The following is a 27,473-nucleotide window of genomic DNA, read 5'->3' as shown; positions in this document are numbered from 1 at the left end:
GGATCCCAGGCAGTTAGGAAACCATTCTAGCAACTGAAGTTGTATCAGACACAGCTCAAATTATAAGGGATATGCAATCCAGATGAGAAGTTTTCAACTGGTGCTTTTTCAAGAGTTTCCTGAGGAGCAAGAAGGATGACAAGTAAGTGCGGGTCTGGCTTCTCCCCATTCAGGTTTCTTCAACCAGAACAGCGGTTTTTACATAGTAGGATTATACTGAAAATTTCAAATTTGGGGTGTCTGAGTGGCTCAGTTGGTTGAGCATCCGACTCTTAATTTTGGCTCAGGTCATGATCTCAAGGTACTGAGATCGAGCCCTACATCCGGCTCGAAGATCATCGGGATGTCTGCTGGAGAAGCTCGCTCTCTCCCTCCCTCGGGCCCTCCCTCCACTTGCAGGCAAGCTCACTTTCTCAAATAAATCTTTTTTAAAAAAAGAAAATTTGAAATTTATAGGGATCAACTTAAAAAAATAGTTAAGACTTGTGATCTAAATGTTCTATCACTAATTAAGAGAATAAAAGAATTATTCCATAACATATTTCACCTATATAGGAATGGATTCTAAACCCTGAATTAAACTGGTTTGTCCCCCTCTGTCCAGCAACAGAGTCAATAATCACCTTCTTAACTGCTTAAATCTAAAAAAGAAAAAAAAAATCAATGTTTCAGTGCATTAATAGTTTCAGTTTCACCATTTATTCATTTGTTCGTACATTCAACCAACATTCATCAAACTCTTATCACATTCTAAGACTGTGTTACTCAGAGTGTGGTCCTCCAGACCAACAGTACTGGCATCACCCGCATGCTGGTTAGAGACGTGGAACCTCAGGCCTCTCCCGGATTTACCCTGGAGTCTGCATTTAACGGGCACTCCAGCTGATTCATCAGCACACCAGAATTTCTGACTAGGAACTAACGATACCACAATAAGTAAAAACAGACATAATCCCTGTGTTCAGAAAGCTTCTCTTCTAGGTAAACACAGTAACAACTAGATATTACTCGTAGGGTAGTTTGGAAGAACACTGTCAAAACAAACCCTTAGCCCTCGCTGGCAGTGGGAGGAAGAATCCTGAAGGAAGCGGCACCTTCCCCTAATTCTTGACTACGTGGAAATGTCAGGAGGAGAGAGGTCATTCAGGGAAGGGGGAAAGAAAAAAATAGGACATGAAGTGAAACTGAGATATGAAAGTCTCTCTCTCTTTGGGAAATCCCAAATCTTTTAGTGTGAGTGGGAAGAGATGAGAGATGAGGCAGAACTGGTTCTGAAGGAGCTGGTTTACCATCCTGAGGAGCATAATAAGCTTTACCCCGGAGAAAAGGGAACCATGAAGTGATTTCAACCTGGAGAGCAGGAACCTCATATATCATTTAGAAAAAATCATCCCAGTGGCCTTTAAAGGGTCAAGATTAGAAACAAGGTGAGACCAGTTAAAAGGCCGTCATTGCAGTAATCCAAGAAAGGCATTATCAAGAGTCTGCACTAAGTGGCAGTAATAAAGATGTCAAGAAAAGAATGAATTCAGTAGATATGAACATTGCAGAATGTAAAAAAGGTGGTGACTGGTGGCTGGGAAGAAAGACAGAGTTAGCAGGTAGAAGGGTGATGGAAGAAAAAAATTACTTCCAAAATTAGCATGCTATCATCTTTCTGCGGGACAGTTTGGGAACAGTGACTTAAAGAAAGTAAAAACTTCACACTCAAACATGTTACTTTCACAACAAGAAAGGGAAAATGTTCTTTATGTCCATATCTTGTCACCCACTTCTGAGAGTTTGTTCTTCAGATACTTACACCAAAATTTATACACCAAGATGTTTCTTGCAGTATTATTTAGAATAGAAAAAAATAAAAACAATTAGGGGTCTCATAATAGGAGACTGGCTGTTATAGATACACAATTCAATACACAATTCAAATATGAAGCAGAGGAAATAATTTTTTTTAAGACCACTGAATGATAAAGGAAAATCTCGTGAAAATAAAATCACATGAAAGTAAGTTATACAATATATATTTGTGTAAGAATAAATAAATGAGCACACAAAAGCTGACAGAAAAATATGTTAACTGCTGCTATTGGCTCTCACTGAACTGTGTAACTAGGAGGGAACTTTCTGTTTCCTACATTTTATCTGATTATAAAACAAAACTCTTAAAAGTTTCCATTGAGGAGGAAAACAGAACAAAACAACCCCATATCTGAATGTCCAAGTGGAGGGAGGTGCCAACTCCTCCAACAGAGAACCCAGCAGGAACCGCAGGTAGATGAGGAGCCGGGCTCTGAGCACGGGGAGTCTGCGGAGCATAGGGGTCTGGAGCTCGGGGGCAAGACAAAACAGGCCTGGAGATGTAATACAGGCATCGATCAACAGCATATGATGGTGGTTAGAGCCAAAGTTCTGGGGGGAAATCATTCAAAATAAAAATACAGAGTAAGAAGTAAAAGAGCCCTAGAGCCCAACACTGGGGAATAACAAAATTTAAGAGGGGGTAGAGGAAGCTGGCAAAGGTCTGAGCAGAGAAGAGTGGCTATAAAAGCAGACTTGAAAAGTCAAGAAGAGTGATGTCACTGATGTCAGTGGAGGTAAAGCTGCAGGTCAGAGGGAACGGCCAGTCAGGTCAAATGCTACACGGAGGTCAAAGAGGATTAGGAGCGCCTATGTGATCTAGAAGAACACTGATGACTTCGGCGTTGGCAGCTTCTGAAGAGAGAGATACGAACAGAAGCCAGAACAGTGAAGTCTCTAGAATGTGGGAAAGCAGAGAAAGGGATATAAACTGCTCTTTCAGGATCTTGGGAAGGTTAGAGAGTTGTTCAAAATGGGGGAGGGGGGTTACCTCAATTGATTTATCTGCCGAAGAGTTGAGAGAGAAAGGCCGAGATGCACCAACATCTCTGCCCCGACAGCAACAGCTGCTCTTGACTCCCCTGAGACCACCACAGCTGTCAGCATCAATTTCCTCAACTTCCTGCCCAAGATTTTAGCGGTTTGCTGTTTGCTGTCTGTCATCACCTTCACTGCCAATGCTCCTATTCCAGAGCAATCGTGGACCCTACCCCCGCTCCAGGAAGAGCCAATACCTTTGAACCCCATCCTCTCACCTCCTCGCCTATCCTTCCTCCTTTTCTGTCTTCAGCTTTCCCTCCGGACTAACTCTTTCCCCTTAGTGTATAAATAAGCTGAAATCGCTGCCATCTTGGGGGAGAAAAACAGAATTTAGAAATGGGAAAAAAAGGGGCACCTGGGTGGCTCAGTGGGTTAAGCCTCTGCCTTCGCCTCAGGTCATGATCTCAGAGTTCTGGGATCGAGCCCCGCATCGGTCTCTCTGCTCCTCGGAGAGCCTGCTTCCCCCTCTCTCTGCCTGCCTCTCTGCCTACTTGTGATCTCTCTCTCTCTGTCAAATAAATGAATAAAATAAAATCTTAAAAAAAAAAAAAAAGAAATGGGAAAAGAAAACCAAAAAAATGCTTGAGTGTCCATTATTTCCCAAAATAAAAACTTTGAGTTTCTGTTACACTGCCCGCTATGGATGTAAAAACAGAATTCTTGCCTCTAGTGGAACAAACAAGTAAACCATTCATCTATTCATTTGACAAATATTTATTGGTTGCCCACTAGCCTCCTGAAACATACTATCAAAGGCAGGGGAATATAGACAATAAACATAGACACACATATACAAACATACACACACATCATAATAATAAGTGCTTGGAAAAAAACAGAGAACAGAGAGTAATGGGAGGTGCCATTTTAGGTAAGACAGGTAGGAAGGCTTCCCTAAGGAAATGACATTTGTGCAGGAACTTCGGTAAATGCACAGCAAGTACCAAGGCCCTGGGACAGGAACATACTTGATGTGTTCAAGAAAGTCAATGTGTCAAAAGCAGAGTAGAGCAAGGGGACAGAAGTAAGAAAAAAACAGGTCAGAGAGGATACCAGGCCCACGTCATTAAAACTATGATACTGGGGCGCCTGGGTGGCTCAGTTGGTTGAGAGGCTGGCTCTTGATTTCAGCTCGGATCGTGATCTCAAGGTTGCGACATCAAGTCCTGCGTCAGGCTCCGCACTCAGCAGGGTAGTCTGCTTAAGGATTCTCTCCCCCTTCCTCCCAGTCCCCCCTCCCACACTCACGGGTACACAATCTGACCTTCTCTCTCTCTAAAATAAATAGACATATCTTTGGGAAAAAAGCAAAAAACAAAAAACATGATTTCATCATTAACCCTCACAGAAAGACACTGAGGATTGTGACAAGCATAAGAGGGTCTGATTTCAGTTTCCAAAGGCTCACTTGTGTTGCTGACAAGAGAATTCCAATTATAATATAGTGATGAAGTATACCGATAAACAGTAATCTGTCAAATCGAAAGAAGGACACCAAACACTGACTGAGTTAGGATGGGCTTCTCAAAGGCAGTGATGCCCAAACAGAATACTGAAGGACAGGTAAGAGTTGACAAGAAGAGCAGGGACAGAATGGTAACTCAAATAGAAGGCACAAATGTAGAAAAGTCAAGGGAGTTTTTAAAAAGTTTAGTATTTCAATCCCCAGCATCAAACAGTCAGAAAATATTTTATAAAAATATACCACTGATAATGTCTACCCCCCAAAGAAGACACCTGGGAATAAACCTAATAAAATATTTGCATGATCTTTATGGAGAAAATTGCAAAGCTCTGTGTAAAGACATCAAAGAAGACCTAATTAACTGGAGAGAGAAAACTAACGGACAGATAAAACTAGTACCCAATACGTAAAATGTGTGTTCTCCCAACTAACCTACAAATGATATGTTCCAATCAAAATCCCAAGAAGTACACCAAAAGACACACAAGAATTTTATAGCAGCATGATTTGTAATAGCCCCAAACTAAAAAAACCCAAATACCTACTGTCAAATAAAATAAATAAATAAACTGTTTAAAAAAAAAAAAAAAAAAGCCAGAAACAGAACATATATAGCATGATTCCATTTACATGAAGTTTAGAAACTAGCAAAACTAATTCATTGTGTTGTAAGTCAGGATGGTAGTTTGCTTTGGGCAAAAAGAGGGAATATTTTGAGGTTTTGGAATGCTGGAAATATTTCCTCACAAAGCAGCAATTATACACAGTATTCACTCTGTGACAATTCAACAACCAGGACACTTACAATTTGTGAGGTATTCTAAACTAATGTTATATACTTCAATAAAATTATAAACAAAAATAAAATAAAATAAATAATAATAAATAAATACAATATAAATAAATAATAAATATTTAATATATAAATATATATACATAAATATATAATCAATAAATATAATAAATAAAATATAAATAATAAATAAATAATAAAAATAATAAAAATAAAACAGCTAGTTTCTGTAATTTCCTTGGAAATGCATCAAAAAAACACAATGGATTGATAGAGGGATGAATAGACATGTGACAAAGCAAGTATAACAAAATGTTAATGGCAGAATTTAAGAGGTGGACATAAAGATCATCATTGTAAAACTCTATCATTTATTTTGAAACTTTTCATAATAAAATGTTGGAGGAAAAAAAAGTCCCAATGAGGTTTCTGGTTTTGTTTTATTTTTGCGTAGCTCCACAAGCTGGTTCTAAAGTTATGAAAAATTAAAAAGGGCAAGAACAGTCAAGACAACTCTGGAGACAGAAAAGGCAAGAAAAAGACTGTCCTAACAAATAACAAAACTAATCATTAAGCAGTAGTAACTAAGATGACTAGTTACTAGTAGTAACACAGATGAACAGAGACCAGTGAAACCAGAACAGAGGACATAAAAACGAACTCATGCACACTGAGAAACAGATAAAGCTGACACTAAAGATCAATACAGTCGGGCGCCTGGGTGGCTCAGTTGGCTGAGCCCCTGCCTTCAGCTCAGGTCATGGTCCCGCAGTCCTGGGATCCAGTCCCATATTGGGTTTCCCCTACTCCACAGGGAGCCTGCTTCTCCCTCTCCCTGCTACACCCCCTGTTTGTGCTCTCTCTGTCAAATAAATAAAAAAAATATATATTTTTTAAAGATTTTATTTATTTGTCAGAGAGACGGAGAAAATACAGGCAGGCAGAGTGGCAGGCAGAGGCAGAGGGAGATGCAGGCTCCCCGAGGAGCAAGGAGCCCAATGCGGGACTCCATCCCAGGACGCTGGGATCATGACCTGAGCCGAAGGCAGCCACTTAACCGACTGAGCCACCCAGGCGTCCCCAAATAAATAAAATCTTAAAAAAAAAAAATCACTACAGAAAAGTAAGACTTTTTTTTTTAAAAAGATTTTATTTATTTATTTGACAGACAGAGATCACAAGTAGGCAGAGAGGCAGACAGAGAGGGGAAAGCAGGCTCCCTGCCAAGCAGAGAGCCCAATGCGGGGCTCGATCCCAGAACCCTGGGACTATGACCTCAGGCAAAGGCAGAGGCTTTAACCCACTGAGCCACCCAGGCGCCCCGAAAAGTAAGACTTTTTGATAAATAATGATTCATAGATTAGATGACATGCACTTACAGAATACTTTTAATAACTCACAGGAAAATAAAAATTGAACAAACACAAGTTGCAGAAGAATACACATAATTCTCTCTCTCCAATAAATATTTATTGGAGAAATAATAAATCAATATTTAAATATAAGCCAATATTTAAATATATTTAAATATAAATCAATATTTAAAGGATAAATAATATTTTACAATTATTAGGAATATATTCATAAGTTAAAATACAGAAATACTTGGCAATAAAATATCAAATTTATTTGATATTTATTTATTTATTTTATATTTAAATATAAATCAATATTTAAAGGAGAAATAATATTTTACAATTATTAGGAATATATTCATATGTTAAAAAATACAGAAATACTTGGCAATAAAATATCAAATTCAGGGCAGTAGTTACCCCGGGAATGGATGAAGATCCATGGAGAACAGTGCATAAGCCAGATGGCCTGTGCGTATATAAATATTTGCTGTATTACTATTCCCATCTTTTCTGAAATCTTGTTTTTATAACAAATTACAGTTTTTTTAATTAACAAAAGTTTGAAGAAAGAGAAAGAGTGCATTCTTTTAGGGGCACTTGGGTGGCTCAGTGGGTTAAACCTCTGCCTGTGGCTCAGGTCATGATCTCAGGGTCCTGGAATCAGGCCCTGCGTCAGGCTCTCTGCTCAGCGGGGAGCCTGCCTCCCCCTCTCTCTGCCTGCCTTGTGATTTCTGTCAAATAAATAAATAAAATTAAAAAAAAAAAAAAAAAGACTGAATTCTTTTAAACAGTACTAAAAAGCAAAAACTGGGGCACGTGTGTGGCAAAGTTGGTTAAATGTCCAACTCTTGGTTTTGATTCTAGTTATGATCTCAGGGTCGTGGGACTGAGCCCCACGCAGGGCTCCACACGCTCAGCTTGGAGTCTGCTTGAAATTCTCTCTCTCCCTCTTCCTCTGTGCCACCCCTGCCATGCTCACATGTCCCTCTCTCTCAAAATAAATAAATCTTAAAAAATTAAAAATAAAATAAAATAAAAAGCAAAAACTACGGGTGCCTAGGTGGCTCAGTCGGTTAAGCATCCGACTTAATTTCAGCTCAGGTCATGATCTCAGGGTTGTGAGATCAAGCCCTGAATTGCCAGACTCAGTGTTCAGTGCTGCATCTTCTTAAGATTCTCTCTCTCTCCCTCTGCCCCTCCCCCTACTCACACATAAGGGTGTGCGCGCGCTCTCTCTCTCTAATAAGTAAATAACTTTTTTTTTTTAATTTAAAAACCAAAAACTAGGAATGGGGAAATGAAAAGAGAAGCTAATGAAACAGAAAGAGACCAGACCCTGCAAACCTTGTAAAACATGGCTTTTGTTTTTACCCCCCAGAGCAGTCACTGAAAACTATTAAGCTAGGGAGGTCTAAAAGATTACTCTGACAAGGTATAGGATAATTTTCCTAATGACAAAGGCTTATTTATCATTTAACTTCTAATATTAGTATAGTTTATGATAGGAATGTTCAATAAATATTTGCTGAATTAATGAATTTATGAAAGGGGTTGGGAGGGAGAAGCAGAGAAGTAGAAAGACAACTCAGAAAGCAGTTGTAATAACCCAGGCAGGAAATGCTGGGCTTATAATGATCACCTAAACTTACTATTTCTCTATTCCATAAGAATAGTAAGAGTAAAGAAACTTTCAAGGACATGAAATAAAGTAATGATCACGCACATGAAGACCTTGGTTCGAATTAGGCAATGCAAGAATTCCATATGTACTCACCATTCTTGCGCTCACTAAGTGGAGGCAAATTGGGATTCCTGCCAGGGTGGAGGCCTAGGGTCAGCTCGGGCTGCAAGGAGAGCTCCTGCAGTTCATTGGCAACAGCTTCGCTCTGGGGGCTGGGGGCCGCAGACAGGGACACCAGCACTGGTTCATCATCATTTTCGCCAGCCCCTCCTCCGTCCAGCCCGTTCACAGCAATGACGGAAGGGGGCAGGCACACTACACTGGAGAAATCCACTTTGGCTTTCGTGACGGCAATCTGGAAATGCAAGGGCAGACAAAAGTTGAGATGTCACTGTGAGGCGACAGACTATTCCACCGGACATATGCTGAATACTATTCTAAATTGTACTACTGGCAAGCTACCACTGATCTTAAGCATTTTCTCTCAAGTCAGAATCATTTTTAAATTAATGTTTACTGGGATACCTGGGTGGTACAGTCAGTTAAGCATCTGAAAATTGATTTTAGCTCAGGTCATGATCTCAGAGTCGATCATAGGGTTGTGAAATCAAGGTCCGCAATGGGCTCTGCACTCAGCGGGAAGCCTACTGCAGATTCTCTCTCCCTCTCCTGTCCCTCCTGTTTGTGCTCTCTCGGTCTCTCTCTCTAAAATAAATAAAATCTTTTGTAAATTAAGTAATTGATATTTACTATGCTCACAGAGTGCATGTGATTTCAAGTCTGATGCTGTCCCCAACTATATTTCTCAGGAGGACAATATACAAATGAAATAAAAGCAGCACACACAACCTCTAATGGGATAAAAGGAAACAGTGGCCAAGCAGAAATAGTTACGGAATAGATGTTATCCTCCAACTACCAAGGGGAAGTACCTTGAGAAATAATCCTTTTAATGAGTATACAAAAGGTATTAAAGTCTTATAGTGTACCAACATTATCTAGGGGAGAAAATTTCTTTAAGAAAACAATCCCTGGGGCGACTGGTTGGCTCAGATGGTACAGCAAATGATCTTGGGGTTGTGAGTTCAAGCCCCACACTGAGTGTATAGCTTATTTGGAAGAAACAAACAATGTCCAAGCCATTAGATTTCATAAAAAAATATAGAGATGTATGTTTGATGATAAATATTTGTCCAAATATTCTAACTTACATGAATATTTAATCATAATATCCAGAAATGTGTTATTAAACAGCTGGCAATGTAAGAATGAGATCTTTAAAAATGATATAGAATACATTATAACATGAAAGTCTTTTCTTTTTTCTTTTTTTTATTTATTTGTTTGGCAGACAGAGATCACAAACAGGTAGAGAGAGGGGGGGAAGCAGGCACCCCGCTGAGCAGAGAACCCAATGCGGGGCTCAATCCCAGGACCCTGAGATCATGACCTGAGCCGAAGGCTGAGGCTTTAACCCACTGAGCCACCCAGGTGCCCCGAAAGTCTTTTCAATAGCATCTTTTCATTAAACCATAGCATGGACTAATGGTTAAGTGAATTAGGAACTTATTCATTCACTGAATCCTACTATGCAGTTAAGAAAAAATTTTATAAAGCATTTAAAGTGTGGAAAATGCTGACTAATATGTAGGAAAAGATATGAAAATGCATACTCACATATAAAAATATCATCCAGAGGAAAAAGAGATAATAGGGAAACACAACAAAAACACAAAATGGGTCTTGACAGGACTATGAACAATTTTCTTTCTATTTTACTTTCTTTCATTTCCAAATTTTCACTAAAACACATATATATTGTTTGTATATTGAAAAAGCTATAGTTCTTTTTTTTTTAAGATTTTATTTATTTATTTGTCAGAGAGAGAGAGAGCACAAGCCTGGGGGAGGAGCAGAGGGAGAGGCAGAAGCAGGCTCCCCACCAAGCAAGGACTGGACCCCAGAACCCAGGATCATGACCTGAGCTGAAGGAAGACGCTTAACTGCCTGAGCAACCCAGGCGTCCCAAAAACCCATAGTTCTTCATCTAGAAAAAGGACCTAGGAGTTCCCTGCAGACTTCAGTGAACACTTTAATTTGGAGATGAGGAAACCAATAAAATACTAGAAAACTATGAAATGAAGAAAGGCATTAAAAACTAAAACTAAAAAATAGGCGCACCTGGGTGGCTCAGTGGGTTAAGCCTTTGCCTTTGGCTCAGGTCATGGTCTCAGGGTCCTGGGATCAAGCCCCGCATTGGGCTCTCTGCTCAGCAGGGAGCCTGCTTCCCTTTCTCTCTCTCTCTGCCTGCTTCTCTACCTACTTGTGATCTCTGTCTGTCAAATAAATAAAATCTTAAAAAAAAAACTAAAAAATAAAAAGACCATCACATCCTATCTTCATATAAGGCTACAGTGTGCCCAAACATGGCCGTAGTTCTGACTGATACACCTCATAAGTATAAGATAAACTGGAAAAGATCCAGATTACAGCAATGAAGATGGGGGACTGACATTAAGAAGAGTGAAGATATTGAGAAGGACTCTACTCCAAAAAGGCTGGAAGAAGACGAATGAGGCAAGTTCAAGAGAAAAAATATTAGGGATTCAATACCAGGAACTTAATATTCTAAGCGGTAGAAGGGAAAAATGAAAACGGAAAATGATTTTTTTAGAGTTTGAACAATTTTAGGAATTACAAAACAGCAAATGTCTAAGCAAATTCAGAATCTAATCTTCAAAGAATTTTTTCCCATCTTGCCTGTGACTTAACCATTTAAGCTGTGTCTCTGTGTGCACTAGGGGAAAAACTGTTATACGTGATTAATCCATCTGGCTCAGTACTCTTTGCAAAAGACTCTGAAAGAGCATGCCTGCTTTCCTTAACAGCAGACTTTTTTGACTTAAAGTGATATGCAAGGATCCTTTGAGACCCAAACTCCTTAGGACTGCAGGCCTCAGGCCTCAATACCCTTCTCACCCTGATACACACGCACATGTGCTCACCCATGCATACACACGCACATGGATGATGTCACTGAGACGTGTTCTTTTTTTTTTTTTTTTTTTTTTTGGTAGATTATTTATTTATTTATTTATTTATTTGACAGACAGAGATCACAAGTAGGCAGAGAGGCAGGCAGAGAGAGAAAGGGAAGCAGGCTCCTGCTGAACAGAGAGCCCAATGCGGGACTCGATCCCAGGACCCTGGGATCACGACCTGAGCTAAAGGCAGAGGCTTTATCCCACTGAGCCACCCAGACGCCATGAGACGTGTGTTCTTTTAAAAAACAAGAACTCATAAGTGAGTCCTAAACTAAAGTAGGACAGTATCAAACCTTCAGCCCTAAGACAGAGGAAAAGGAGGTTCATATACAGTAACAGGGTTTGTATAAACAATTGGTAATATACAACACGTTTCAGCCATAAGGAAAGAAGGAAATCCTGACATTTGCAACAACATGGATGAACCTCAAAGGCATTATGCTAAGTGAAGTAAGTCAGACAAAAGAAGACAACGTATGATCTCGCTTAAGATTTATGGTTACAAGGCAGAGGGTGGTGGGAAAACTGGATGAAGGTGGTCAAAAGTACAAACTTCCAATGAAAGAAGTACTAGAGATGTAGTATACAACACGACGACTACAGTTAACACTGCTGTATGGTGTACCCGACAGTTGTTGAGAGTAAATCCTAAAAGTTCTCATCACAATGAGAATGTTTTTGTATCTATATGAGATGATGGATGTTAAAACCAAACTTATGGTTGTAACCATTCCACAGTATATGTAAGTCACTTTAAACTTACACCTTCTTTAGCAAGTGATGTATTTTTTTACGGTACACTTTAAACTTACACAGTGCTGCATGTCAATTCTATCTCAATAAAACTGGGGAAAATTATGAAATTATTCCTCATTAAGAGTTCATACCTCTCATTAGAAAACTGAGAAATTTAGCGGAAATGGTAACAACTGTGTATGACAGACCTTATAAAACAGTATTTGCATATTAACTAGCACTCAATAAATACTTGCTGGAGGCACCTGGCTGGCTCAGTAGGTAGAGCATGCAACTCTTAATCTTGGGGTCATGAGTTCAAGTCCCATGTTATGGACAGAGTTCACTTAAAAAAAATTATAAACTACCTTAAAAAATAATATATATATGCATTAATACATACATACAAACATACTTGTCTGAACAAAGACAGAAGCAAATGAAAGATACCTGAAGATAATCTGGGGACCAAGACAGGGAGGTCTTGAGGAAAATCTGAATGGTATAAGGAAGAATGCACGAAAGATACGAAACATTAAAAATAATGCTTGGAACTCAAGGGCAGGAACTCCTGTTAAATTTCTGGGCTAGAATCATAGTTTCATATAAAAAGTTCTTCACCAAAGAGCAAAACCCCATGATTTCAGACTTAACTAATATCTGGGGCACTATAACTTGAGAACTAAGCAAAATTTTACAGACCTTTTTGGGAAGGGATGATAGAATAAAAGAGTGCCAGCAGTTTTAAGAGAAAAACTGGGGCACATGGGTGGCTCAGTCATTAAGCGTCTGCCTTCAGCCTGGGTCATGATCCCGGGGTCCTGGGACTGAGCCCCGCTTCAGACTCCCTGCTCAGCGGGAAGCCTTCTTCTCCCTCCCCCGCTACTCCTCCCCCTGCTCATGCTCTCTCTCTCTCTAATAAATAAATAAAATCTTAAAAAAAAAACACCTTCTTAGCAAGTGATGTATTTTTTTAAAAAGATGAACTAAAATACTGCTTCATTATGTATAATTCTTCCCCTGATTACAAAGGAAATGAACATATTGAATGCTATTACATACATAAGTATTTTTTATTTCAGATGAGTTATCAGTTCATTAAAAAAGGTCTGATACTAGTACTTACTGGATATAGAGTCTCAGTCCTTTGCAAGATAAAGTTCTTTTTTTTTTTTTTTAAAGATTATTTATTTATTTATTTGACAGAGAGAGAGATCACAAGTAGGCAGAGAGGCAGGCAGAGAGAGAGAGAGAGGAGGAAGCAGGCTCCCTGCTGAGCAGAGAGCCCGATGCGGGACTCCATCCCAGAACCCTGAGATCAAGACCTGAGCCAAAGGCAGCGGCTTAACCCACTGAGCCACCCAGGCACCCTGCAAGATAAAGTTCTAAAGATCTGTTGTACAACAATGGGAATTTATGTAACACAACTGAGCAGTACACTTAAAAATGGGTAAGATGGTACATTTAATGTTATATGTATTTTACCACAATTATTTCAAAATGGTCTATCAAGATCTCTCCTAAAAAAGTAATTTACTAGGCTAATTAATATTATTCACTGAGCTTGAAAGAATAAAACATCTATTCTTTAATTTAGGTCTCACTAATTCAGAACAACCTTCCTCCTATTACTTTGGATTAGATGATGATGATTGCTGACATTCAGAGATTCAATATTTATGCATGTTACTACTCAAGGGACAATAAAGATCTATCAGAGAATACCAAGCTTTTTTTTAAATGAAGCCTGAATTTAAACTGCATCAGTCTGTAATTCGGGCATGCACTTAATGCACATAACCAGTACTTGCAGAAAATATTTTAAAAAATTGAAGTGTGGAAAATGGCCCCCTAAAAAAGTCAACCCAGGTCTAGTGTTAGGCATGAAGGGAAAAACTGAGCTTATAAAGTAATTTTCTTAGAATACATACATTTTTAGGGACGCCTGCATGGCTCAGTCGGTTAAGCGTCTGCCTTCAGCTCAGGCCATATCCCAGGGTCCTGGGATTGAGCCCACATCAGGCTCCTTGCTCCATAGGGAGTCCGTTTCTCCCTCTCCTTCTACCCTCCCCCTGCTCCTGTTCTCGTTCTCAAATAAATAAAATCTTAAAATACTTACTTATTTATTTTATTTCACAGATTAAAGAAAGGCATGTCAAATTCTGTAGTGATGCAGTTATGTTTGTGCCTGTCAATGTCTGGAAGGAAAGAAAAAGCAATCCGAAAAACCACTTTATTGAGAAAATCTGAAAAACTGCTTTATTCCATTCAGAATTTATTTTAATAGCTTAGTAACTGATGAAGTTCCATATTTATGGAATCATTAAGGGCTTGGAGATCACTTTAAATTTTCATACATATACTTCACCACATAGTTTTATTGGGTAAGTTATTACATGCTATGGTGGTATCTACTAATGTTTTCAGTAATTACTATTTCAATGATTTCAAAAGCTTCAGGATATATACTTTTTTTTTTTTAAAGATTTTATTTATTTATTTGACAGACAGAGATCACAGGTAGGCAGAGAGGCAGGCAGAGAGAGAGGAGGAAGCAGGCTCCCCAAGAAGCAGAGAGCCCGATGTAGGGCTCAATCCCAGGACTCCGGGATCATGACCTGAGCTGAAGGCAGAAGCTTCAACCCACTGAGCTACCCAGGTGCCCCCAGGATATATACTTTTTAAATACCATTATTAAACTGCATTACAACAAAATTCTTCCATAAAATCATGGGCCACAGGATGGGGAGGTAGGTGAAACAAGAGTGGCAATGCTGGTAGCCGCTGAGGCAGAGTACTGACTAGGTACATGGGGACTTATTAAACTATCATTCTCTCTGCATTTGTGTATGCTTGACAACATGCTTATAATGCTTTAAAAAAAAAAATAAGGTTATTGCATAGAACAAAGTGAAGACCTGGTAAGACATAAAGCAACATGTCCTCAATCTTGACCTTAGAAAATAAGCCAAAAAGTCAAAATCAAGCACTGACAAAAGAAAAGAATATTTAGCATAAAATATATACATATATAGAAGATTTATTTCTCTAGCAAACATATTACTTCTACTCATTTTTAAACAGCCCACAGAGGCAAGTCCTAGTAAACTCTGACCATCTAGACACAATATCCAAAAGTGTGGAGGTACAGTCACTATGGATTAAAATATCTCCTCTACCAATTCCTAAATACTCCTAAAATTTTATTTACTGTATAACCTGCAAGAAAAAGAATCTAAAAGCATAATATTTATCTTAGACTATACATATTATGTTATTTAGGAAAATGTAAAAGTTGTATCTCAAACAAAATACTTTCTGAAATGTCTCAGAGGAAAAGTAATTAAAATGACCAAAAGGACGGGGTGCCTGGGTTAAAGCTTCTGCCTTTGGCTCAGGTCATGATCCTGGGGTCCTGGGATCGAGCCCCACATGGGCTCTCTGCTCAGCAGGGAGCCTGCTTCCTCCTCTCTCTGCCTGCCTCTCTGCCTACTTGTGATCCCTGTCTGTCAAATAAAGAAATTAAAAAAAAAAAAAATAATAATAACCAAAAGGAAAAAAAATCCCCGCCATGTTTTGGTGTTGTAAATTTATAATTCCACTCAGTTCGAGATCAAACTTTCTTTTACATCATAGGATCACCAACTCCAATTTCTTGGCTGCTGACTCGCATACGATCAGTAGCAGACAGAATAAAAACAACATGGGGGCAGGGTCATCTCCCACAACCCATCTGTTTCACTCTCTTGCTGGCCTGATGCCGCCTCATCTTTTCTCCACCCCACCCCCTTTTGGGGCTGCATGCCTTCTGCTGGTGCCCTGTGGCATATGTAACTAGAAGCAACAGCACAAAATGTGTTAGAGAAATGGAAGAGCTCAGGCAGACAGCTGGTAACTCTAAAAAAGTATGTATTAGCAGGATTTTTAAAAAGTATGACCTATGACAGAGTTCATTTCATGCAACTAAATGATATGGTTCTCCTGAAAAAAATTTTTCTGTATAAAAACTGTTTTCAGGGGCGCCTGGTGGCTTAGAGGGTTAAGCCTCTGCCTTGAACTCAGGTCATGATCTCAGGGTCCTGGGATCAAGCCCCACATCGGGATCTCTGCTCAGCAGGGTGCCTGCTCCCCCACCACCCCCATCTCTCTGCCTGCCTCTCTGCCTACTTGTGATCTCTCTGTCAAAAAAAATTTTTTTAAAGCTGTTTTCAATCAATTAATGAATTCCTTTTAGATGGATAGGTTATTTTCCTTGATTTATCTTCAATAATAGAGAAACCAAACTCTTAGCAGACATATATATACATTTATACAGATGAATTTGACACAAAGGAATTCAAGAACATGTACTCTCTGACAGCAAACTACGTATGAACTAGGCACTGCCCTGGGTCCTACAGGGAGTGAGGAAAGTATCAATCTTGCCCTTATCTCTGTCACTATCACCCCCATCATCTTCAGATGTCTTAAAAACTACTCAGACGTCTAGGGATGGCAGTATAAGGCCTTTCTGTTCCCTCTTCATCATAGAAATCATCTAAAACCAAGGAATACAAGAAACAGAAAAATACAACATCTGCCTAAAAACAGGAGAAGGCACACACGGAAGAGTGGTGTGGCTGTGAATTCTCTGACATTGTCCCGTTGGTAGAAAAAGGTCTATTTTCCCTACACTGAAAGTGAGCTGGCCTAACTGCTTTCACCAACAGAGTACAGTGAAGTGATGCTAAGCCAGTTCCAGATACAGACTTCTGAGAAACGACTAGCTTTTTTCTTGGTCTCTTGGAGCCCTGTGTCCCCATACAGAAGTCTAACTACTCTGTTGGAGAGACCATAATAAGAAGTCAAGGGGCACCCCAGCTGGCGCAGTCAGTAGAGTACACAACTCTTGATCTCGGGGTAGTGAGTTCAAGCCCTACATTGGATATAGAGATTACTTAAAAATAAAATATTTTTTAAAAATTTTTTTAATGTTTTTCTAATCTTAAAAAAAAAAAAAAAGTCTAAAGACTATCCTAAAAGGAACAGGGATCCAGTTGAGACTAGCTTTATAGACATGCCCACCAAGGTATCAGGCATTTACACTCTTGTCTGTCCAGACAAGCCCAGTCATTTGCTGAATGCCACCATGTGGACCCAAGTTAATACCATGTGGAGCAGAAGAATCCCCAAGCTAAGTCCTGCCCAAATTCTTTAAGCCACAAAACTGGGAGATATAACAGATGACATTAATACTGGAAACAGATAGTAGAGTATGCCTTCAAATTCTGAAAAGAAAAATGTACTTTCAAATGAGAATTGCTTATACAGCCTATCAATCAAGTGTGAGTAGACATTCCAAGCTACAGAAGTTTTATCTCCCAAGTAATTTTTTCCAGGAAGCTCCACGAAGCGATGGCCTTTGCTCACTTCATATTTTCAGCTCCACCTGGTCGTTCTATAGGGAATCAGTCATCCAAGTTTTCCTTCTTCTCCCAACAAAATGGATAATGGTAACAATATACCATTGAAACCGTACAAGCAACAGTAGTTGCTTCACTTCTCACCACTTCTCTAAAGCTCCAACCATATGTACCTGCTATGCTGCTCTCTACATGTGACCATCTATATTGTTTCTTCCTCCACAATCTACCCTCATCTCCCTCATCTCCCTATTATCCATCCCCCTCTTACAGATCGGCTTCCCAGATCCCAGGCTCGCTACTGCTACTGCTTACTTTTACTACTATTATAATGGATTGATCCTCCACTAGACGGTAAATTTATTGAGCAAAGGAATTTGGTTCCTTTGTCTTTTTTAACTCAAGTACCCAGATAGGATATTTGACACAGAACAGGAACTCCATAAATATTTGTTAATTTACTGACCATATTATCCTTACAGAAACCACATCACATACACGATCAAAATCAGCACTAATACAGAAAAAAGAGGGAAGAGGGGCACCTGGGTGGCTCGGTCAGCTGAGAGTCTGCCTTTGGCTCAGGTCATGATTCCAGGGTCCTGGGATCGAGCCCTGCGTTGAGTTTCCTGCTCAGCGGGGAGTTTACTTCTTCCTCTCCTCCCCCCTCATGCTCTCTCTTTCACTATTTCTCTCTCTCTAATAAATACATAAATCTTAAAAAAAAAAAAAAAGAGAAAAGAGGGAAGAAAGTTTTGTCACAGGTGGTTATTCATGCTTAAATAGAAATATACAGAAGATCAGAAAAGGCTTCCTAAGAGAGGTAATATTAATATTTGAGAATAACCATAAAAAATGAATAGGATTCACAGGTTTCACTTAATTTTCATTTACTTTTTTAAATTTTTATTTATTTTATTTTATTTTTAAGATTTTATTTATTTATCAGAGGGGGGGGGGAGAGCGAGCACAGGCAGACAGAATGGCAGGCAGAGGCAGAGGGAGAAGCAGGCTCCCCGCCGAGCAAGGAGCCCGATGCGGGACTCGATCCCAGGACGCCGGGATCATGACCTGAGCCGAAGGCAGCTGCTTAACCAACTGAGCCACCCAGGCGTCCCCATTTACTTTTTTTTAAAACCATTTATTTTTTCAACAAATATCTACTGAGTCTGTACTATGTGGCAGGTATTATTCTGGGTTGTAGAGATACTACAGTGAATAAAACAAAGCTCCTGTCCTCAGAGAGCTTATGTTATCCCAGGAGACAGAACAGCATAAATAGGAACATCATGTGAGAAAGTGTGTATTTATGTTCTAGAAGGGCAGTCCAGTTCAAGTACAAGTTATAGGAGATGTACCTGGACCAGCAAGCTGGGTTTAACATCATCAAATCTGCTTTAGAGAATTAATGTGGCAGCGAGATAAACACTAGGTTGAAAAAAAGGAACACAAGACTAGGGGAAAAGTTCCAAAGCTACTTCATACTTGGCACAGAGCAGGAACTCAGATCTTTGTTGAATTCATGTGGAATGAATAAGATAGAATTTATGTGACAGGATATGTTTGTGTTTGGTTGCAGAGGGTGAAGAAAAGGAAGGTGTCAAATAGGACTTCATAGCTTTAAGCCAGAGTGACTGCTAAGAGGGAAGAAAGGAGAGGAATTTTATATGAGGAGATGCCAAATTTGATTCTGGATGCTGGGTTCAGGTGCCAAACCCAAATAAGGGTTATCTCCCAGCTTTCATAAGTTTGCATTATGACACCTGCTTTCACAAAAGACCTACATTAGTTCCTGTTTTTGCTGACCAAAAGAAATCTGAAGAGGAATGTTGCTTTTAGGAAAAAGGTGAAAACTGAAAATAGCGCTCAGCGTTTGTTTTCCAGGCAGCCCATACTCAAGTGGCGAGAGCAGCACACCAAGTTCCTTCCCTGGGACCGCACTGGGCATCTCAGCATCCAGCCACCACAGCCAGAACTCTGTCTGAGCACTTCTGTACTTTACCACAATTTATTTTGTGCATCCATTGGTAAAATGTGTCCTAAGGTGTCAGAAAAGCCTAAGCAACATTATTTTTGGGGTCTGGGAATGCCAAAAAAATGTTCCTATATAAATTAATTGTTTCTTCATTATATGCTATTTCAGCTTACAAAAGGTTTCATAGAACACTCTACTTCCAGATAGCAGGGGAAATCTGTAATGGAAACATATGTGAGCTTCCATTAGGCACATGGGAAGGAAAACATGGAAATGAAAGTAGGATGAGAGAAACAGAAAAGGATACAAGAATAGGAAGAGAACAAAAGAAAAAAAAGTAGGGAGAGTAAGAGGAAGAGGGAGAGGTACAGATACAAGGGAACAATAAATTGCCAGCACACCTGACACCCTTGGTAACTCAGGAATTTCTAGTCTCAGATTGCCTACTCTGAGTCTTAGACCATCCCTCTGACTACTAAAATTATCATATACAGCTGAGTATCTAATTATGTATCAGTACTTTCTACTCATACTATTTTAGAAGAAGCTCAATAAAGCTGTAACTCTATAATGCAGAGGGACAACCAGCTGTCCCCAAACTTAAAGACACAAGTAGGCTCAAGGGCTTTTATGAAGGGACATGAACTTACCAGCTGGAAGCAGCAGAAATTCAAAAAAAAAAAAAAAAAAAAAGATAAGTAGAATACGTGCAATAAATATACAACAGAATAATTTGAGATAACTAAGTATCAAGTGTAGGGGCCAGGATGGCTAATTTTGATGAAATGGTCAAGACCGGTTTCACTGAGGAGGGAGTTATCTGAGGTGACTTATTAATAGCCCACACTTAATGAGCACTTACTCTAAGTGAGACACTTCATGTGTATATGTTCAATTTTTAAAACACCAAGATGGATTTACTTTTCTCAACCAATTTTTAACAGTTGAAGAAATGAAGGCACTGAGAGGTCACATAACTTGAAAGTAGGCAAGGGGTTTCAGAACCTATGCCCCTAGCCACCACACAATCTGGCACTCCCGGATTTTGATAAGCGGCAGCTCGCCATGCAGAGGAAATAAGTTCAAAGGCCAGGAGGTGGGAATGAGCTTGGCATCTTCAAGGAAAGACCAGCATGGCCAGCAAGCAGAGTGGGAGGCAGAAATACAGTCTTCAAAAAACTGGATGACACTGGGAGGTTTTTTCTAAGTAATAAAGTGACAGGACCAGCAGTCTATTTTTAAAAGATCACTTTGGTGGCTGTGTAGAAAACCATAGCCTGAGGGTTCCTGGTTGGTACAGCAGATGAAGCATCGGACTCTTGGTTTCAGCTCAGGTCGCGACCTTCGGGTCCTGAGATCTAGCTCCATATGGGGCTCCCCATTCAGCTTGGAGTCTGCTTGGGATTATCTCTCCCTCTCCCTTTGCCCCTCCTCACCCACAGGCATGCATGCTCTCTCTCTCTCAAATAAATAAATCTTTAAAAAGAAAAGAAAAAGAAAACCTTAGCCTGCTGCCCAACTTTGAACTTGGTATATAATTTACCATTTTGCTGGGCCCCCTAGTAATTACTGCAATAATATTTTTGGGAAAAGTTATGACATGTGATCTGTATCTTAAAAAATTGTATTACTGGGGCACCTGGGTGGCTCAGTCATTAGGCGTCTGCCTTTGGCTCAGGTCATGATCGTGGGGTCCTGAGATCAAGCCCCGCATCTGGCTCCCTGCTCAGCAGGAAGCCTGCTTCTCCCTCTCCCTCCCACTCCCCCTGCTTGTGCTCTGTCTCTCATCACTCCCCTGATTGTGTTCCCTCTCCCACTGTCTCTCTCTCTCTGTCAAATAAATAAATAAAATCCTTAAAACAAACAAACAAACAAAAATGTCTTATTACTGAGTTTGCTGATATGACCTTGAGCATATAACTCTGAACAAAAATTAAATTGTCGGGGCGCCTGGGTGGCTTAGTGGGTTGAGCCTCTGCCTTCGGCTCAGTTCATGATCTCAGGGTCCTGGGATTGAGCCCCGCATCAGGCTCTCTGCTCAGCAGGGAGCCTGCTTCTTCCTCTCTCTCTCTCTCTCTCTCTCTCTGTCTGCGTCTCTGCCTACTTGTGATCTCTCTGTCAAATAAATAAATTTAAAAAAAAATTTAAATTGTCATCCCGTCCTGTTATCTTAAAGGGTCTTCTGGAAGTTACTTTGAAAAGTACAAAGAGTTTAACCACAAGGTGGTATTTTATTGGAAACATTTAACAGAAATTTGACAGTATGCCTTAATCCCTAATCCAAACTGCCCCTTCACCACAAAATGTCTGCTTGAAATTGAAAGCACTATTTTGACAAGGTGATTTGTTATATTCCAACACTACAGCTTTCCTTACAATTCCTAATCCCACTTCTGTGGTGTTCAATTGCACTCCCATCTTTAAATGTGGAATTATATTTTAGAGATTCCTTCTGTAAGAGGAATAGATGGATGATGAATGATGTGTTTATGAGTCTACAGGCTACGTATAAAAGACCAGAATACACTTAAATAGGATCTGAATGTATCTTGTGCAGTCACCTTCAACATCATGTAATTCATCATGAGACAGGCCAGGAATTTTTTTTTTTCCAAGCTAGGAACTCTTTGGTCACTTCCACTCTTGCAACAAAAACATACTCCAATAAACCAGGACAACGTGAAACATTGCCAGGCCACAATGTAGAAAATTGCCGTAGTTATCCTGTTCAGGTATGAATAATGTGAAAAAAAAAAAGCTACAATTGACTGTTGAACGATGCAGGGGCTTGAGGTGCCATCCTCTACATAGCTGAAAATCTGCATAAAACTTCTGATTTTCCAAAAACTCGACTACTAAATAGCCTCTTAACCAGAAGCCTTCTGGATAACATAAATAGGTGATTAACTCATATTTTATATATTTTCTATACTGTATTCTTACAATAAAGTTAAAGAAAATATTGTGAAAATCACAAGGAAAACAGAGTACGTATTGTATTTATAAAAAAATCCACATGTAAGTGATTTCACAGTTCAATCCTGTGCTTTCAAGCGTCAATTGTAGTTATTTTTGAACATACTAACTTTGGAATGAAAAACTTGTTGAGACAAACCTCACCTAGGAAGAAGACATGCAGCAGTTGGGGGAAAGGAAAGACATTTACAGTATTGTGCTTTGTTTCCACACTACAATAGAGTGTTTGAAGAGAAGCCCTATTTTCCAGCGCCAGAGCCTCATATCCTTGGGTTTCCCAATGTGCTCTACCCCCATAAATCGATATACTTCCTCTTTGTAAAAGGAGCCATGAACACTTTCCTGAACCCTTTATCAAATATTTTTAAAAGACTTTATTTATTATTTATTTATTTACTAATATAGAGCAAGAGAGTGGGCGTGCAAGTGGGGGGAGGGTCAGAAGAAGAGGGAGAGAGCACGGAGCCCAACATGGGGCTCCATGTCACAACCTAAGGTCATGACCGGAGCTGAAACCAAGAGTGGGTTGATACACCGAAATGAGCCACCTAGGCACCTCCAAATATTTCTTAACACTGGAACTGAACTAGCTTGCCACAGAAAAGAAATACAGAAACTGTTACAATTTTTAGGAAAATCCAAACACAGAAACCCTCACTCTGAGAAAATGTATACTTAAGACTAGCATGTCTGTGGGCTAAGCAGAAGAGGCCAGGCTACAGCTCCTAGGCATATGCTGGTGCCACAGTGAGGGACCCTTAGGACAATGCACATTCCTATGAAAGCAGCTCAGAACTCCAAATACCAACGTGTATCACCAGCATACTAATCAATTATTTTTCTGAATAATTATAAAAGCATCCTTATTAATTAAATTAATCTACTCTAGGGACGCCTGGGTGGCTCAGTGGGTTAAGACCTCTGCCTTCGGCTCAGGTCATGGTCCCGGGGTCCTGGGATCAAGCCCCACATCCAGCTCTCTGCTCCGCAGGGAGCCTGGCTCCTCCCCTCTCTCTCTCTCTCTGCCTGCCTCTCTGCCTACTTGTGATCTCTGTCAAACAAATAAATAAAATCTTAAAAAAAAAATAAGTTAATCTACTCTGGCAAGATCCATTACCATATAAAAGCACAGACTCATTATATTACATTCATGGTCTACGATGCAGAGATTATGTTTTAAAATGCACTTTAGGGGGCGCCTGGGTGGCTCAGTGGTTTAAGCCGCTGCCTTCGGCTCAGGTCATGATCTCAGGGTGCTGGGATCGAGTCCCGCATCGGGCTCTCTGCTCAGCGGGGAGCCTGCTTCCCTCTGTCTCTCTCTGTCTGCCTCTCCATCTACTTGTGATTTCTCTCTGTCAAATAAATAAATAAATAAAATCTTTAAAATAAATAAATAAATAAATAAAATGCACTTTAGGGGGCACCTGGGTAGTTTGGTCAGTCAAGTATCTCTCTTTTTTTTTTTTTTTTAAAGATTTTATTTGTTTATTTGACAGAAAGAGAGATCACAAGTAGGCAGAGAGGCAGGCAGAGAGAGGGGAGAAGCAGGCTCCCCGCTAAGCAGAGAGCCCAGTGTGGGGCTCAATCCCAGGACTCTGAGATCATAACCTGAGCCAAAGGCAGAGAGGCTCAACCCACTGAGCCACGCAGGCACCCCTAAGGGCCTGACTCTTGATCTCAACTCAGGTCTTTATCTCAGGGTCAGGAGCGCAAGCCTGGCACTGGGCTCCACCCTAGGGGTGGAGCCTACTTAAAAAAAAATAAAAATGAATTTTTAGATTCTCACAGTCCTAAAAAGATTTCAGTCAAGGTAAAATCTCTGCAAACCTAATGAATCTCAGCAAAACTTAAATAAAAACAGCTCTTAAGAGGAGCCTGGGTAGCTCAGTGTGTCTGGCTCTCGGTTTTGGCTCAGGTCATGATCTCAAGGCTGTGGGATCAAGTCCCACCTTGGGCTCTGTGCTCAGTACAGAGTCTGCTTCAGATTCCCCCCCCCACCAATAAACAAAACTTGAAAATTAAGAAAAAACAAAAACAGTTCCTAAGTCATAGGTCATTAATCTTCCCTTCCAAATAGCCTCTTGCTTCAAAGTGTATTACTCTCAGCCAATTGTTATTTCTAAAAATGTGCTGAGAATTTCTGATGGAGTAAAATATAAAACATAACTAAATACAATTTTAACTTCAATACAATTATATTTAAAGCTTTAAAATAAAGGAGAGAGATGAAACAAGAAGATTCATTTCCCAAGCAAAGCAAGTAATAACAAAAGTTTTCTCCAAAGGACTGCAGGAATTTCCACATTACAACTACATGAAAAAGCAATTTTTGGAGAATTTATAAAATGCTAAGACATACAGCAGCAGCAGTCAGCGCTGCACATTTTGAAGGCATCTGTACGGGCAACATGCACAGTGTGGGTAGCAGAAAAAGAAAAGGTAGATGCACACCAGCATGAAAACCTTCTTTGGCGTATCTTAAAATAGCAAGGTTCTAAATCAATCAAGGAAAAAAGAAAGCACACTGGTGATTTGTATCTCAAAGAGAAGAAATCATCTGAATATAGTAACTCAGAAGTCTTAGATGACATGAAAAGAAGAATACAATGAGAAGAGAATTATGAGCACTCTTAAATATCAGAAACTGCCAATAAGCAGGAAGTAAAAGAATCTTACCTGAATGATTGTGGTAGGCACTGGAGGTTGTTACCCAATAGCCACTTTCCCCTTTCTAGCAGCAGATCACCTGAGCTTTAGCTAAGTGCATGCCAGAATAAAGACTGCGATTCCCAGCCGCTCCTACACGCGAGGCCATGTGACTGAGTTTAAACTAATGGGACAGTAAGAGTGAAAGTATTAAGTGTGATTTCCAGGAAATGTCCTTAGAGAAAACATGTACGCTATTCTTTGGCCCCTCATCCTTCCTGCTGACTAGAACATGGATGTGGTTGGTGCTGGAATAAGCAGCTGTACTAGATTATGAGAAAGAAGCCACATGTGAGAATGGCAAGGCAAATAGAGAAAATAGGAAGAAGATGGTTCCCTGACATTAGAGAGCACCCCACCAGTCCGCCTCTGGACTCCCTTTATAAAAGAAAAAAATAAACTTGTTTCATGTTTAAAACCACTACTATTTTACTTTCGGGGGAGGGTCACAAATGTTTGGATATAATCCTAATACAGAATCTGGTGCTATGAATGAGATGCTTCATGAGAAACAATGTAACATATGTGGCACTGCTTCATAAAATAGAAAGTGTGAGCACTCACAACTGAAGACTGAAAAGCTAGTGGTCATTATTATGCAATGGCAAAACACCTGGTTAAACCACTGCCCAATTATTTATCAAATAAATAAATAAAATCTTTAAAAAAAAAAAACGTTCTGGAACAGCATAGTAGTAACAGCTACACAACCTCGTAATATGATAAATACCACTGAACTGTATGTTTTTAAAAATGTACCAGGTCGCCTGAGTCAGTAAAGCATGTGACTCTTGATCACTGGGTTTTAAGTTCAAGTCCCACACTGGGTGTAGAGATTACTTAAAAGTAAAATCTTAAAAAGGAAAAGAATGTGTATGTGATTTATGTGTATGTGTAACTTAAATCTCAATTTTTTAAAAGACATGTACACTAGAGGGTCCAAATTTTATAAAAGTTTTTACTGCTGCATCAAGGACATCTGTAAGTGAAACTGCTTTTTTTCCACACTACAGGCACAAGACGGTAAAAAAATCCAATGACTCTTAAGTGCAGTCTGGTGCACTCCCTCAATTCATGTTAAGGTACTAGCAAGTTTTCCCACCATGGCTTTTGCATCATCAGTACATATATGAACACAGTAAAATGAACATCTTAGTATATACATCTTAGTATTATTATAAAAATCATTTTGAACTTGTGACTTTCTGCAAGTTAAACCAGGGACTTCCACCAGTCCATCTACATACAGAATCCTCTTTGTGAACCCTTGAACTAGATTATACACTCCTAGAAACAGGGAACAGGGAACAGGGAACACACCTTAAATTTACACAAAAGAAAGCACAGATGAGGGGTGCCTGGGTGGCTCAGTGGGTTAAGCCTCTGCCTTTGGTTAGGGTCATGGTCTCAGGGTTCTGGGACCAAGCCCCGCATCAGGCTCCCTGCTCAGCAGGGAATCTGCTCCCCCCTCTCTCTCTGCCTGCCTGTCTACTTGTGATCTCTCTTTCCTTGTCAAATAAATAAAAATCTTTAAAAAAGAAAACACAGATGAGTCAGAAAAGGAGCACAGTCTTTTTGTCAGGCAGACTTGGGTTCAAATTCTACAACCGCCATTTGGGTTATAAGAGTTTAAATTCTCTATGACTAAGTTTCCTAAAATGAGAATACCTATCTAGATTAATTCCTGTATGGATTAATGAAATGAAGATATAAAGTCATCTAAAACCGCCTGAAATATAACAGGCGCTCAGTAAATGTTAGTTCCCCTCTCCATCTTGCTCCCAACCAGCTACTACAGTTCCTTGTACACAGAAGATGCTCAGTTGCTCAGTGAACATTGGTAGAACTTAATTTACCTCATAATTAATTTCCCTTAAGTTACCTCATACAGATCTATATACATCCAAGTTCTAAGATGAAACTTAAATGCTTGATTAAGATACTTGGAGATATATCCAGATATTTTTCACAAAAATACTATGTTCACCTTACGGTAAACTGCAAAAGTATTCCTCTTTAAAATTAGTCCAATTTTGAAACAGAACACAACAGCAAGAAGCACAAACATTCCGGACATGAGTATGGTTCCAACTTGAAGGACCTGATTTTGGAGTGAGAGAGAGAACATCTTTAAAGAATGTTATGTACACAGCAGACATTAGCCATTTCAGTTGATAATGACTATATGCAGGAAAATGCATGCATAAATAAAATACCACCTTGGCCCCAACATGGCATGTTTATGGAAACACTTCTACACACCTCCAGGGAAATTAGACATTAGAAATGTCATTTCTAGACATCAGAAATTACCCATTTCTGACATGCCTTCAAAACCTAGACAGAAAAGGAAAGAACGGAGACAGAAAATCCCTGTTCGACCTAAAACTGATTTCTTTTCAGTTACAGCCCTGGAAAAACTCTGCTCAAAGTTCATGAT

The 27,473-nt window shown here is 39.7% G+C and overlaps 1 protein-coding gene across 11 annotated transcripts in view; it reads right to left on the bottom strand.

Moving 5' to 3' along the window:
* Positions 1 to 27,473, bottom strand: part of MRTFA (myocardin related transcription factor A) — a 191,227-nt gene that overhangs the window by 109,928 nt on the left and 53,826 nt on the right. For all 11 annotated transcript variants that reach the window (XM_082739957.1, XM_082739956.1, XM_082739948.1 and 8 more), the window contains one exon: positions 8,289 to 8,550. In XM_082739957.1, the coding sequence (XP_082596083.1) occupies positions 8,289 to 8,550 (262 nt within the window). The remainder of the gene's footprint in view (positions 1 to 8,288; positions 8,551 to 27,473) is intronic.

The sequence above is a fragment of the Mustela nivalis genome (assembly GCF_964662115.1).
Source record: "Mustela nivalis genome assembly, chromosome: 7".
NCBI classification, from domain to species: domain Eukaryota; kingdom Metazoa; phylum Chordata; class Mammalia; order Carnivora; family Mustelidae; genus Mustela; species Mustela nivalis.
Note: the sequence above shows the minus strand (reverse complement) of the source record. Positions and strands in the feature narration are given on the sequence as shown.